The following is a 16,428-nucleotide window of genomic DNA, read 5'->3' on the forward strand; positions in this document are numbered from 1 at the left end:
ATTTCAAAAAGAAAAGAGAGCTTCCAAATTCTTCCATTCACATCATGCTTTAGAATCAGTATTTAATCGTGAATAGAATTCCTTTTTTTTCTATTTTAGTAAGTGGTTTGACTATTTTTATAAAAACAACAAAAACTGTATTCTTTTAGTTTTTCTACCAGATTTTTTTTTAACATCTTTATTGGAGTATAATTGCTTTACAATGGTGTGTTAGTTTCTGCTTTATAACAAAGTGAATCAGCTATATGTATATATACATCCCCATACCAGATTATATTTTATCTCTTTAGTTTAATATTATTTTCATTAGAGGAAACCACAAAGTAAACTTTGTGTATAACTTTGTGTATAATAATGTTTAAGGCTGTATTTGCATTATTAATCTGTGTCCTAGGTTCTGACCTCAAATGTAATAGTACCTTTCAGAAGGTTGGAGAACATTATTTAATTAAGATCTGTGAGTTTTTTCCCCCTCAACATTTCTCAAATGAAAAATTGTTATATTTGGAATTCATATATAGAAAGAGGGATGATTGGGTTTTCCCCTGTTTCATAATGAGTAAACATTCACTGGTATACTTAAACTATATTGTGCAACTGACTTAGGGTAGAAAACAGGCAATAGTTCCTGACAGACTTACTAGCCATTGAAAAGGGGAATTGAGAAACTTGCCTTTGGGATCTTTCCTCAAGGTCATAAAAACAGAAATAATTCTGATATACACAATTGTTGTGTTTGGTCTCTGAAGAAATGAACTGGACCATTAATTGATTTATCAGAATTTGAGCTAGTAAAGATTTCTTTGTTCCAAGGAGAGAGAAGAAAAAGGAGAAAAACAAAGGCAAAAGAATAACCAGAAACCCATTATTCTTTAACTGTGTCACCAAGTTTTGTATTTTCTTTTTAATATTTTGAGAACATTAAGTTCTTGATTTTATGCCTGATTAGGATTGGTTTTCTTTGCCTAGCTACATAGAACAGATGGGCTTCTTGTTTGATAGGATTTGGTTATGGGAAGAGAAAGTTAAAGGCAGAGACATTAGCAGAATCATTTCCTTTTTAAAATCCTCATAACTTAAAATTTAATACAATACCAAAGATAATATACTCATGAAGGCTGTCTTGCACAAAGGTAATGAAAAGAGGTACCACTGAGAGAGATGGGACACCATCCCCACATAAACATGGAAAGTGACATCTGATAAGATTATAGAATCTTGGGATTTGAAACTTTTATTTGTTGCTTAAATAGAAATAAGAAATTAGGTTTCTCTTAACCAGTTATTTGGAGCGAAGACCCTATTGAGATGAGAGTAAACATTTTTGGTTTTTCAAGGGGTTGTTTTATTGATTGAAGAACTATGCAGAGAACATTTTGTGGCATTAAGACTGCATAAGCAACTACAAGTTTTCTATACCTGCACCTAGAATTCTCTTCATCCCCAAAGTTTCTTCCTGACAACTCCAAGGATGCATGAATATCTAAATATAGATTACAGAAGTTAGACTTGACATGTATAGTCACTTTAAAATTTTACTTTTATAGTGTTAGCTTAAAAATAGGGCAAATATTTAATTCTCAAAACATTTTAAATTATAGGTAGTGGTAGGGTCCCCTGGCAGGTGGTCAAAGCCTGCAAAGCCTAAGTTTCAGGTGAGACATTTTCACTCTTTCTGAAAAATCCTGTTTTCACAAAATATGTGTGTTTTATGTGTGATACTTATGACAAAACCACAATATGTTCAATGTCAGTGATAGTGGGTTCATTGAAGGAAATCTATTCCATGGCCAAGTGATGGAAGTTGTATTTTCAGAAAGATTTTTATCTGTTCTCAGATTTATTTAGGCCCAATATAAATGTCTTCATCTGATGTTTATACTTTTATTCTTAATGGATATTAATAAGCACTAGTAACAATAGACTTTTGCTTTATTTTTCCATCAAGGAACCTGAAGAAATAAATGCAGATGATGAGGTGGAGGATACTTGTGACAACAAGGAGGATGACCTGGGAGCTGTGGAAGAGCAACGCAGCGTTATCCTACATCTCTTATCACAGCTCAAGCTGGGCATGGACTTAACAAGAGTAAGTAATGGGATAAACAGTCTAAGGAGATCATTAGATTAGGACTATACCTATGATTATTAATGTTGTCAGTGCTTTTTAATCTTTATGAGTTGGTTTCTTAGTCGCTTGATCAGCATTTATTTTCATAAAAAATGTGATAGGTTTTTTGTGCAGCATTAAGTCACATGGCAAATAAAGACCTATACTCTTGTTTCTGTACAAAATAAAAGGGGTCCATTGGGATACAGAATTGGAAAATCTAAAGAAAAGGATATAATCCCACAAAACCATTAAAGTCATTGATACTTCTACTTTATTCTTTTTTTTTTTTTTTTTTTTTTTTTTTTTGCGGTATGCGGTCCTCTCTGTTGTGGCTTCTCCCGTTGCGGAGCACAGGCTCCGGACGCGCAGCCTCAGCTGCCATGGCTCACGGGCCCAGCCGCTCCGCGGCATGTGGGATCTTCCCGGACCGGGGCACGAACCCGTGTACCCTGCATCGGCAGGCGGATTCTCAACCACTGCACCACCAAGGAAGCCCGTCTACTTTATTCTTACTTTCCATTTTGGATAGTGCATTTTGGGTATTAATCTATAACAGAGATCAGCAAACATTTTCTGTAAAGGACCAGATAGTAGATATTTTTAACTATGTGGACATAGATCTCTGTTGGAACTATATTTGACTCTTGAACAATGTAGGGGTTAGGGGCGCCAACCCCCCACGTAGTTGAAAATCCTCATATAATTTTTGACTCCCCCAAAACTTAACTACTAATAATCTGTTGTTGACTGGAAGCCTTACCAAGAACATAAACACTCAATTAATGCAAATTTTGTTTCTTTATATATGTATTACTAGTATATATTAGACATCAAAAATGAAAAGATAGGGCTTCCCTGGTGGCGCAGTGGTTGAGGGTCCGCCTGCCGATGCAGGGGATGCAGGTTTGTGCCCCGGTCTGGGAAGATCCCATATGCCGCGGAGCGGCTGGGCCCATGAGCTATGGCCGCTGAGCCTGCATGTCCGGAGCCTGTGCTCCGCAACGGGAGAGGCCACAGCAGTGAGAGGCCTGCGTACCGCAAAAAAAAAAAAAAAAAAAAAGAAAAAAAAAGATAATGTGAAAAAAAATTATATTTATTTACAGATATAATGATTCATGCACTGATAATGAAGAAGCAGCAATATGATTGCTTTATGGTAGCCTAGTGTAATCAGCTTCATGGTGGCCTAGCCTATACACTAATGAATGAATTGTTGTGTTGTTGTTGTTGTTGTTGTTGTTTGTTTTTGCGGTATGCGGGCCTCTCACTGTTGTGGCCTCTCCCGTTGCGGAGCACAGGCTCCGGACGCGCAGGCCCAGCGGCCATGGCTCACGGGCCCTGCTGCTCCGCGGCTTGTGGGATCCTCCCGGACCAGGGCACGAACCCGCATCACCTGCATCAGCAGGCAGACTCTTAACCACTGTGCCACCAGGGAAGCCCCATGAATGAATTGTTATAAAATTTTTATGACATACAGTATTGCAGTCATATTCATGAAACAATATTGGAAACATTGTTACATTTTTTTAAAAAAACCCACATACCTGTGATAATACAGTTTTTCTCTCATTGTGAGAGAGGTATGGTACTTTAATGTAATTCTTTGAAAGCGAGGTTGTAAAACAGAAAACTAACATATTATTCATTTTATATTACATATTACTCACCTTAAGCCTGTGTAAGAATAGACTATCCACTTCAATACAAGTCTTGCACATGATGTCCTACATGTATATTTTTGTATATTTATTGGAAAAAATCCATGTATAAGTGGACCTGCAATTCAAACCCATATTGTTTAAGGATCAGCAGTACTCAACTCAGCCTTTGTAGTGTGAAAGCAGCCATAGATAATACGTTGGATGGGCATGGATGTATTTCAGCAAAAGTTTATTTACACAAACAGGATGCCAGATTTGGCCCAAAGGCCATAGTTTGCAAACCCCTGGTCTACAGCCTTGCTACTTTAAAAGTGTGGCCTGAATTAATTTGATAGTGAGAGTCCTTTCACTATATATGTGTATATCAAGTCACTACAGTATATACTTTAAATATCTTACAGTTTTATTTGTCAATTATGCCTTAATAAAACTGAAAGAAGAAAAAAAGTGTGGTCTGAAGATCAGTAGCATCACCGTCACCTGAGAACTTGTTAGAAACGCATAATCTCAGCCCCCAATCTCAAAGTTAGAGAACCAGAATCTTCATTTCAGTAATATGTATATATACATTAAAGTTTGAGAAGCACTGATCTATAGTTTTTAATTTTAGACCCATCTTCTCCATTCCCAGTTTATCTAATTAGTGTGCCTTAATTTGTTTTAACAGTTAATCCATGACATTGATTTTAAAAGCCAGTAAGGTTCAAAACCTATGTATGTCAAACATTTACTACTGTGGAATTACGTAATTTGAGTTACTATTGACACTACTTTGCATTAGTGTGGGATTTCAAAATTGACTTCATGAGGTATATTTCACATTGAGGTTTTTGAAGGTAGTAGAAGTGTAAATTAAAAGGTTGTATGATTCCAGTGAGTTACTCACCTGAAAATGCAACTTAAATATAGAAAGCATTTTGCCGTTAGCATTCACTTTGAAGCATTTCAAAATCAAAAACACATTTCTTTCTTTACTTAGACTTATAGTAATTATAGGAGGGTTTTTAAGTAAATTGATTGAATTATTACCTTACTAAGAAGCAGACATTTTAGGAATAAAGAAACCCATTTAAACAGTCATCTTTCATCTAACCTTAGTATTCAACTGGGTATCATTTTTATTCTAGAAATATTTTTTATATTAGTGGTTCAGAAAAGACTATTAGTTGTAAAATAGGTTAAAATGAGCAGTCAGGTAAGGAGTTTATTTGGATATTATGGTATTTGCTGTCCCTTAGTAGATTTAGGCTTGTAAGGCATAAGAACAGTGTTGGGGTTTATGAGGCATAAGAACATTTGAAAAGAATGTTCTGTGATAATCCAGATGGTAAAGTCTCTCTTGACATGAATAATGAATTTAATATCGTTTCCCCACATTTGTGCATTGTTAATTGAAGAAATACATATATATTGTATTTATATATAAAATCATTAGCATTAACTGATCACAAATTATGAACAGCCATATAACATTTAAAAGAATGGTACTTTTTTAGCAACATTAAAGAACCTGGTGACTAAACCGGTCACATATACCTCCTGTCTAACAATGACACTGATACAACAGATGTTTTTCAAGCCCCTCTTATATTCCAGACACTGTGCTAGGTGCTGGGGCTACAGCAACCAAGAAGGTAACCATGGTCCTGGCTTGCATGTTGAATAAGTAATAGCCATTTTCCCCATTATTTTGTTCTTTTAAAAGTAATATTATAGGGACTTCCCTGGTGATGCAGTGGTTAAGAATCCCCCTGTTAATGCAGGGGACACAGATTTGATCCCTGGTCCGGGAAGATCCCACATGCCACGGAGCAACAAAGCCCGTGTGCCGCAACTACTGAGCCTGCGCTCTAGAGCCTGTGAGCCACAACTGCTGAGCCCACGTGCCACAACTACTGAAGCCTGCGTGCCTAGAGTCCGTGCTCTGCCACAAGAGAAGCACCGCAATGAGAAGCCTGCGCACCGCAACAAAGAGTAGCCCCTCAATTCTCGGAAGATACTAATTACTGTTTTTTTGTATTGCTCTCTCTGGTTGACTTGTTGTTGTTTTTGTTTTAGGTGGTGCTGCCTACATTTATCCTAGAGAAGCGTTCCCTGTTGGAAATGTATGCAGACTTTATGTCTCATCCAGACCTGTTTATAGCCATCTCTAATGGAGCAACAGCTGAGGACAGAATGATTCGTTTTGTTGAATACTACCTTACCTCATTTCATGAAGGCCGTAAGGGAGCCATTGCTAAGAAACCGTACAATCCTATCATTGGAGAAACGTTTCACTGTTCCTGGAGGATGCCAAAACGCGAGGTAGCATCCAGTGTCATTAGCAGCTCTTCCACCCAGGCTGTCACAAATCATTCTCCTCCATCAGAGGAGGCTTTGAGCCAGGTGGGATCAGACTGTTACACAGTCAGATTTGTTGCTGAGCAGGTTTCCCATCATCCTCCAGTCTCAGGATTTTACGCAGAATGTGCAGAGAGGAAGATGTGTGTAAATGTGCACGTCTGGACTAAGAGCAAATTCTTAGGCATGTCGATAGGTGTGACAATGGTTGGGGAAGGTAAGTAGAAAAATTATTCTCCAATTTTTAATATCAAACTATAACCTTAAATTTGGGGAAGCTAGAGAAATATTAGTTATAAATTTGAACTGCTATGTGTACTACTTTTTTTCCCAGTTCCTAGTATGTTTCAGAATACTGGTGGTGGGGGGAGGGGGCATATCTGTCAACAAATATAAATTCTTTTTTTTTAACTTTTTTTTTTATTTTAAATATAAATTATTTTTATTATAGAAAATTTAGAGAACTTAGAAAAGTATCAAGGAGAAAATACAAGTATCTTTAATCCCTTCATCCAGAGATAGATAAATTTAGTTAGTATTTTGTATTTTTTCTATGTATGTATGTTCATACTTTTAGTTTTATAAAATTAGGATTCTCTCTATGTAGTTTTTTGTCCTCCTTTTTTGCACTGAATATTCATTTTCCCAAGTTATTAATAATGCTTTAAAACATGTTTTTGTTATTATAAACAGCACTCAAGAAATATTTTCTAGGTAAATCTATATCTACATCTTTTGTATTTCATAGGAGATATTCATAGAATATTTTAAAATATATTGCCAAACTTTATATCTATTCCAGCAAATGATTATGAAAAAACAATTTAAGGAAATACAATATTTTTTGGCTAAGAGTAGAAAAAACAAATTAACAACAACAAAAAAATCTCCACAGAAATCATTGCAGAGTTAATGAAAATATAATGGTCTGCCATTTTAATGTTATGGAACACTGTCGTGCATAGGAAAATTTGTTCTAAATATAAACTTACAGTATAAGCATGACATAATTAAGCTTATGACCCTAACATTTTGAAATTGTGTTATTTTAGCCTTGAAGAAAATATATTATCCCCTTTTTAAGCTTTCCTCATCTTTAACTCCTGTTGTGCTGTGAGTCTTACCAATTTCCAAATGTTTCAAACTAATCAAAACTTTTATAACATTAGAAGATATTTTATTAGTTAAAAAAAAAAGTTTGCCATCTCCAGTTATAAGCTGCATCACATTAACACTAGGCTCTTCACAAATCAGTTTACTTACTTTAGAGATGAAAAACCTGAAGCCTAGAGGTGATGGGATGTGTCCAGGATCATAGAAGTTAAGGCATAGTCGGATTTAGACCTTCATTCTTTGAGACACTCTCCCCGAGGACAGTTACTCTTACCAGTTCATGGAACAGAGAGTATCTGGTGATAGTATCCTCTCCCGCTCCAAGAAAGGAAATACCTCAAGAAATGAGGAAAAGCATTAATATCTTAACCATGCATTAGTTGAGAAGGATGTATATGATAGTTATTTTTTGATTTGCTAGTTATGTATTCATGGATTTGCCTTTTTTTTTTTTGCGGTAAGCGGGCCTCTCTTTGTTGTGGGCTCTCCCGTTGCGGAGCACAGGCTCCTGACGCGCAGGTTCAGCGGCCATGGCTCACGGGCCCAGCCACTCCGTGGCATGTGGGATCCTCCCGGACCGGGGCACGAACCCTTGTCCCCTGCATCGGCAGGCAGACTGTCAACCACTGCGCCACCAGGGAAGCCCGAATTTGCCTTTTTAAAATTAAATTGCTATTGACACTCTCAACAGAAAGTAAATTAAATCAGAGAATGGAACTTCTGACAGTTTATTTTGCTTCTGTCAGCAGCCATGTTTTTATTGAAAAGTAGGGGAAAATTCTGTTTAATTATCAGATAAATGAGATTTTAGAATACTTTGAATCTCAGTTATCCTAACTAGTCTTATTTTCCCATTCAGTAGAAACTGATTATATATTTCTTAGACGTTAAATTCCATAGTGAATATTACTTATGTTAACTATATTCCTAGAAATCAAAGATCATGAATCTAGTTTATAAGGCCAAATGTTTTTAGAAAAGTATGTGATATCCTTTCCAACTTAGAATTAATCAACAGTTATTATTAAATACTTGAAATATAACCAAGTATGTTATGTATGTCTTCTGACAGCTCCCATTATACATAAATATATCACATACAGAGCCATATTCCTTTTCAAATGGCTCAATATTAATTGTTGCCCATTGTGAAAACTATTAAGGGCAATACAAATTAATAGTTGGTGTTGCTTTTTGTAAATTAGACTACTTTAGAATTTCAGTCTGTTTATCCTAAAAATAGACTATATTAAAATATTTATCATAATTTTTGCCCTTATTTGTGAACATTAACACAGTAGTTAACGAGCATTCATTAAGAGAGACATGCCATCATAGTTCAGACTAGTAGTACACATCCAGTTCGGTATTTGTTTTTTGTCGTCCCCTGCATCGGCAGGCGGACTCTCAACCACTGCGCCACCAGGGAAGCCCTCGGTATTTGCTTTTATGGTGAACTAGGTAATGAGCTTAGGTTAGTAATGTAGCTCAAGTCTCCTTAATGTCTCTTAATTATCTAGTATAGATTGATTATTCATTTATGTAATTCCCCTTTTTTTTGTAATTCCCTTTTTTATATGTTTTTTAAAGCCATCTTTATAGCATCACTTAATATGGAACAAGCCCCATTAGAATAATATTTGTTTGAAAACTACCACTTCTAACTCTTGTAGCTTCACCTTAAATACTTCAGTTTGGCAAGCAAAATTATTATGAGGACCTTAGTTTATATCATAAAATTACTTTTTTTCTTTCTTAATATGCATAGATAGAATGAAGAACACCTTCTCCCCCCCGCCCCCAGCATACCATCTGAGATTAAGTTCTATGACTCTATAATGTTAGATATTTAGTTATTCCAAAAACTGCTTAAGTTATTAGTACTAACTAATGATCAGATCTTTTGATGATACAGTATAGCATGGACTTAAATTCTGACTTAAGGTTTTATTTTACTTATAGGACATTAGAGAGAACTCTTAAACAGTTTCCACTGCAACATTTTCTGGTCCCATGAACCCCAAAGGGATAATAAAGTCATAATGAAAATAACCTCGATTCACTATTACCAGGAGTTGTTGTCAAATACAATTGTAAATGAAGCCAATTTCATCCAAAGCTAAAAGAAAATTAAGCAAAATTATGATGTTCATTTACCAGACAGGAGAAAAACTTAATATGGATTTTTCATACCTGTCTTTTTTTTTTTTTTTTTTAAAGATATTAACCACTTTTATGTTTTCACATTCAGGAATCCTCAGTCTACTAGAGCATGGAGAAGAGTATACGTTTTCTCTACCTTGTGCATATGCCCGGTCAATTTTAACTGTTCCTTGGGTAGAACTGGGTGGCAAAGTCAGTGTCAACTGTGCAAAAACTGGGTATTCAGCCAGCATCACTTTTCATACTAAGCCATTTTATGGTGGCAAACTGCACCGGTAAGAATATTTTAGTGATACCTGGCTCTTATTCTATCAGTTTGATCTTGTATTATAACTCCTTATTCTTTTTCTGCTTTGTTTTATGTGAAATGGGATTGGATTTTTATTCATGTTTATTTTTTGTTTAATATATTTGATCTTTGAAGGCATTCTGGAAATCACGATCTGGTTTTAAAAATAGTGACAGATCTATCTTCTCTTGTAAACTAGAACGCCTAACAAATGGATATGTAGCTTCTGGCCCAATTTCTGCCTTTAAAGGGATTCAGACTTGGATCCAGCAATACTACCTCAGTAGAGGTAGTATTGCTACAAGTTAGGATGAAAAAACATCTAATCATAAGAAATTGTTCAAGAAGCACAATGATGGAAGCCAATATCTTTAGGCACCAGTATTGAATGTGGCTTTGTTCTAATTCCATCTAGGAATCGGCCAGTTATTATACCCCTTTAGTGGTTTGTTGGTCTTTTCAGCACTCGTACAGATCACCCAACTACATGAAGATATAATAGGATCCTCAAAAGGATACTGACTCTTTCCTTAAGCTTTTGATGTCTATTCTGACTGTCCTGAAGTAGGGATAGTTTTCTTTTTCTACAAAGCTTTTATTGAAGAATAACATACATACAAAAGTATAGAAGTTGATTTGGGGCCATTTCAAATAGTGCTGCTAGAACATTGTGAATGTATGTATGAATTTCTGTTTGGTAGATTCCTAGGAGTGGAATTGCTGGGCTGTAGGGAATGAAACTTTAACTTTATTACTGCCAAACAGTTTTCTTACATGGTTATACCAAAATGCACTCTCTTCAGTCACGTATGAGACTTTCAGTGCATATAGCTATTTTACTTCTTCACCGAACAACTGGTACTCAACAATCTTAGAAGTGGAAAGAAAGATTTATTGGCTCCCAGGCATTGAATGGGCCTTAAAAAACACAGATTTCAAAAACACTGAAGCAGAAAATTAAAAAAAAAAATTACAGATCACCCAAACAGGCTCACTGGAGATTGTCAGAATAGTCACCTTTTATCCTTAGAGAAGGTTTTAATATGGTTCACACTTTGTTATATGTGCTTCTACTTACTCCTCTCACCATAGTGATCACAGGATTCAAACTTTACAATTAGAAGGGACTTTAGAAGTCACTACACCAACATTTGCTAGGTGTCTAAATCCTTTTGCATCATACCCGATAACTGATTTGTTCATTGTGTTGGTACATTATTATTAGTACAGAACTCATAATGCATGAGGCAGCCTATTCCATTTTCAGACTCCCCTTATTTATATGAAGTTAAAGTTGAAGTCTATATCCCTGTAACATTCCTGCATTGGTGAAACCATTCTTCAAAGTATATAATTGAGTCAAATGCTTAGGGGACACAGCTACAGTGATAAATTTTCCAAGTCCAGCACTTTTTATTGACAATGATATTGATGAATTTATTTTCTTTTTTTTAATTGAAGTATATTTGATTTACAATATTGTGTTTCAGGTATATAGCATAGTAATTCAGTATTTTTGCAGATTATATTCCATTATAGGTTATTACAAGATAATGGGTATAATTCCCTGTGCTATATAATATATCTTTGTTACTTTTCTATTTTATATGTAATATCAATAGTTTGTTAATCCCAAACCCCTAATTTGCCCCTCCCCACCTTCCTTCTCCTTTTTGTTAACTACAAGTTTGTTTTCTATATCTGTGAGTCTTGTTTCTGTTTTGCATATACATTGATTTGTATTATTTCTTAGATTCCACATATAAGTGATATCATATAGTATTTGTCTTTCTCTATCTGACTTACTTCACTAAGCATAATCTCTAAGTCCATCCATTTTGTTGCAAATGGCAATATTTCATTCTTTTTTATGGCTGAGTAATATTCTGTTTTTTTAAGATATATATCACATCTTTTAAAAACAATATATTTATTTATTTGGCTGCTTCAGGTCTTAGTTGCAGCATGTCGGATCTTCGTTGCGTCATGCAGACTCTTAGTTGTGGCATGCAAACTCTTAGTTGCAGCATGCATGTGGGATCTAGTTCCCTGACCAGGGATCAAACCCCGGCCCCCTGCATTGGGAGCGTGGAGTCTTACCCACTGGGCCACCAGGGAAGTCCATGACTATGGACTTTTTTGAAATCATTATTATTCATCATAAAGTTCCTCTCCTCTGTGAACTTTCTTGAGTTGATTAAGAGATAAAATCCCTTTTAAGGATTTCCCATATTTATTCTATCCATATGCGTTATCACATGGTGAGCCATGAGTGGGAACTTTCCCATATTTATTATGATTCAGCGGGCTCCTTTCTGTTATTAAATCTCTGTTACCGAGAAGGAAATAAGAGGCTGTTAAAGGCTTTCCCACATACGTTCATTTGTATTTTTACATATGAATTTTCTGATAGTTTTCAGTTAACACCTATTTCTTATCTAGTACACATAATGTTACCTCACTTGCATGTTCAGAATTTTCTTCAAATTTTGTAATAGCTCAACTATATGATAGCTATTATGATTAATTTTTAAGTCTTGATTATGTTTCAAACATCCCTTTATAAAAACTCAGATTATACAGATTATAGTTTTGAGCTCAGGTTAATTTTTTTGTCAAATGCAAAATATCCAAACCTTTGTCCTGAACCAGTGCTTTATCTTGCCTTAAATTATAATAATAAATATAAGCTATAATTTATCATATTGCCAGGACTACCTTAATTTAGAGAATCAGAATTCATCCCCCAAATCTTACCATTGCCATGACATTTAGATGGTTCCTTGCTGCAAATATCCTGCATAGAAATTTTTTCTTGGTTTTCATACTTTGACTTTTTTAAGACTCCTAATAATTTTAGATAGATATCCTTGGTTTATTAGTGATCAGTTATTATATTTGCCATCTTATTTCTTTGAATTTCTTATTTAAATTGGCTTCTTTTCTCCCTTCATACTTTTTTACCTATCCACAAGGCCACAAGTATTGGATCTTTTTGTTACTTGGAAGTATACTTTTGGTTGACTCCAAATTTCCTCATTTTTTCCACTCCATGGATTTCCATTGATCAATGGAAATCAATTCCATTGATTTCCCTTAAGACCAATGGTTTTACCTCATTTCTCGTTTAAAAGATTCATATTTGAAACAGACTTCTCTATTTTGATATCTTTTCTTCTTCAATTTTATAGACTATTTTAACTAAGACTCTCTTTCATGTCTTTATTAATAACCATGGCTCCCTCCTCAGACATAGCCTAGTTTTTCTACTGCTGTCTGCAATCAAGCAGACACATTATCTGCTGTCTGCATTTGATATAAATATATTATCTTCCACTTGTCTTTCCTTACTCCCTCATTTTCCACAACTCTCTCTGATGGTGCCAAACAGGCCTAGTTAACTATTCCTCATGCCCTTGTCCATCTCCTGATCCCATTTTCCACACTCACTTTAGGATGGTGATTTTTTTTTAATATATGTAGCAGTATAATGTCATTAAGATTTATGTTAACTAACTGCTAAGTGGCATACTTTTCTGCACACTGAAGATACAGAAAAGTAAAAAGACGATCTCTGCCTAAGGTTTTAGTCTAATATTAGAATGCAGGACCCTATCTTTGGAAAGCATTTATAAGACTTTTAGGAAAAACTCATGTATAATAGACAATTAAAAATAAAGTCTGTTATTATAGTAACCATAGTGATGGAAAAGGACAATAATGCTGTGAACCTGGGATTAGGTAATAATTGTACCCGAAAATACACTTCTGCTAAAGTAAAAAGAGCAACATGATGCTCAACATACTTCTTATTGTCTTATAAAGGACGCCTATCACTTTTTTCAGGAGAGACAAACTACTTTCCTGGTATTAAATTTTGAAGGGATTTGTATCAAGTATTCTTATGTAGTGGCATTGAGTAACATAATAGAACAATGTCGTCTTTAGTTCTGCGTAAGATGTAATTCCCTTCATGTGGTATTACATATACATCAATAAAACCCAAAGCTGAAGTCTTAACTTTCAATCTTTAAATAAAATTTTTCTATATGAAGCCAAGTTAATATATCCAATGATTTTCTGGTATTCTAAATAGCTATAGAGACAGGGTCTAGATAATCTAAAAAGTCAACTTGGGGACTTCCCTGGTGGTCCAGTGGGTAGACTCACGCTCCCAATGCAGGGGGCCCAGGTTCGATCCCTGGTCAGGGAACTAGATCCTGCATGTCAAAACGAAGATCCTGCACGCGGCAACAAAGATCCTGCGTGCTGCAACTAAGACTTATTTTGCACAGCCAAATAAATAAGTAAATATGAAAAAAAAAAGTCAACTTGATGTCATTCTTAGAAAGTGAGAGAGTAAATGCCTTATCAGTTATCACTTATCCTCACTTTAGAGATGAGTAGGATGGCAACTTAAAATTTAACTCTTTGGTAAGTATTTTAAAGGCAGCGTATTCCATATCATTATTTGATACAAGACCTAGATTTATATGCTTTAGATATTTAGATATTCATTTACATATTGTCTGTGATTGCTTTCCTGCTACAGTGAGAGAGTCAAATGGTGACAGAGACAGCCTGGCCCACGAATCCTAAGATATTTACTTTCTGGTCCTTTATAGAAGTTCACCAACCCTGCATTAGACTGTTAAGAAGAATTGTTATAAGCGAAATGAGGCGAGGCCCTTCTTCCTCCTATGCTCCTTTTGCAGGTTCCTCATGGCCTGCCTCTAGCATGTGCAATTCTTGTTCCTGCCCCAGTTCTTGTCACGATGCTCTTGCTGTGTAGCTGCACTAAGCAGCAAAGACCCCGTGTAACCCAGCATGCATGAACAGGGACCTAGGGCTTGTCACTTTTTAAGTGGAAAGGCTTGTGAAGGAGATAATGATAACTTGAGAGATTGTGGCTATAAAAGAAAGATCAAGTGAGAAACGGATTATTATTCCTCAGTTCGCAGAATATAGTTCTGGGTATATGTAGTTGGAAGATGGAAGAGGTAAGTGTTCAGTGTCATCTCTTCATATCATGTTTGGTTACAGATAAATTTTCAAGGAAGGAAACAATGTTGGCAGGTGGGATCAGAGAGGAAACATGGATGTCACAAAAAACATTCAGTCAGGCAAAAACCCTTAGCAGTGTAGTTATTTAAGTTCAAACGTTTTGAGGTATAACCTAGAGTTCCCACTCCTGCTGTAATCAAGCAGACTTGTAGTCATGGTGTTCTTTGTGTCCAATGAGCTACAATTATGCCTAACGTTTAATTTTGGATGTTTGGTCTGCCCTTGGATTCCAAACCCTCGTACACCTTGATCTCTAAGATCTGGCTCATTTGCTTATTGGCTCCTACACCTCTGCCTTGAGCTCTGAATTTGTAGACCATTCACTTCTCCTGCTTAAAAACTATGGACTCCCTAAATTCAACTACAACCTTCTGGTTCCCAGGCCCTTGGCTTATATCTGGCAATTGCTACTTATGGTTCCTGAGCTGTCACCTGAACCTGGGCTTTGGTCCTTTGGATTCCCCCCCAGGCTTTTTAAAATATTCATTCATTCATTTATATTTTGGCTGAGCCTGGTTTTAGTTGCGGCATGTGGACTTCTTAGTTGCAGCATGCGTGTGGGATCTAGTTCCCTGACCAAGTATCGAACCAGAGTCCCCTGCATTGAGAGCGTGGAGTCTTACCCACTGGGCTACCAGGGAAGTCCCTGGATTCTCTTTTGAATACAGATAAACCATAATCCCTGGCACACTGACCAGAACCTAACATTTGCCCACTATTCTTTGAGTTCTGAACCTCTGTCAAATCTGACCCTGTTGTTGTTTGTGTCTGGCAGTGAACATAAAGTACTTCATTAAAAATAATTAGACTGGGCTTCCCTGGTGGCGCAGTGGTTGAGAGTCCGCCTGCCGATGCAGGGGACACAGGTTCGTGCCCCGGTCCGGGAAGATCCCACATGCCACAGAGCGGCTAGGCCCGTGAGCCATGGCCGCTGAGCCTGCGCGTCCAGAGCCTGCGCTCCACAACGGGAGAGACCACAACTGTGAGAGGCCCGCGCACCACCAAAAAAAAAAAAAAAAATTACACCTGTTTCTATTCCAACCTTCCTTTGAGCTGCATCCTGTCTGTCTGTTGATAATCCAGCCAGAAAACTCTTCATTAAACTTTCAACAACATTAGTTCTTGAGTTCTCTGAGTTTTGTGTAGATAGTGATAATTTTTGTATACCAGTGCTCTTTTTGTCAACAGAATTAACAAATGTTTAATGTATCTTTTATTTTTTTCTACCCCTTACTGATTTGTCTGGTTTCTATATTTAATTTAAAATTAAGCTTATGTGGTTTTATACAGAATCTGTATATCCAGAATTTAAAATATAGGGAATCTAAACTTTTAAATAGGACTAGTTTGAAAAAAAATTGAATAGACTGTAGTGTTATAACATTTTTATACTGTAATAAAAAAGAAATGTTAATATTTTTCATATTCCTACTTAGTTTTAATATTATAATGGTTGTTTGTAGCAAGCATTTAAAATACTACACTTGGGCTTCCCTGGTGGCGCAGTGGTTAAGAGTCCGCCTGCCGATGCAGGGGACACGGGTTCGTGCCCCGGTCCGGGAAGATCCCACATGCCGCGGAGCGGCTAGGCCCGTGAGCCATGGCCACTGAGCCTGCGCGTCCGGAGCCTGAGCTCCGCAACGGGAGAGGCCACAACAGTGAGAGGCCTGCGTACCGCAAAAAAA

General features: G+C 36.3%; 1 protein-coding gene across 1 annotated transcript in view; it reads left to right on the forward strand.

Moving 5' to 3' along the window:
• OSBPL11 (oxysterol binding protein like 11) overlaps nucleotides 1-16,428 on the forward strand; it is a 98,649-nt gene that overhangs the window by 55,148 nt on the left and 27,073 nt on the right. The window contains exons 8-10 of the mRNA XM_007114970.3: nucleotides 1,949-2,089; nucleotides 5,833-6,331; nucleotides 9,479-9,665. Of these exons, the coding sequence (XP_007115032.1) occupies nucleotides 1,949-2,089; nucleotides 5,833-6,331; nucleotides 9,479-9,665 (827 nt within the window). The remainder of the gene's footprint in view (nucleotides 1-1,948; nucleotides 2,090-5,832; nucleotides 6,332-9,478; nucleotides 9,666-16,428) is intronic.

Source organism: Physeter macrocephalus, chromosome 1 (genome assembly GCF_002837175.3).
Source record: "Physeter macrocephalus isolate SW-GA chromosome 1, ASM283717v5, whole genome shotgun sequence".
NCBI lineage: Eukaryota > Metazoa > Chordata > Mammalia > Artiodactyla > Physeteridae > Physeter > Physeter macrocephalus.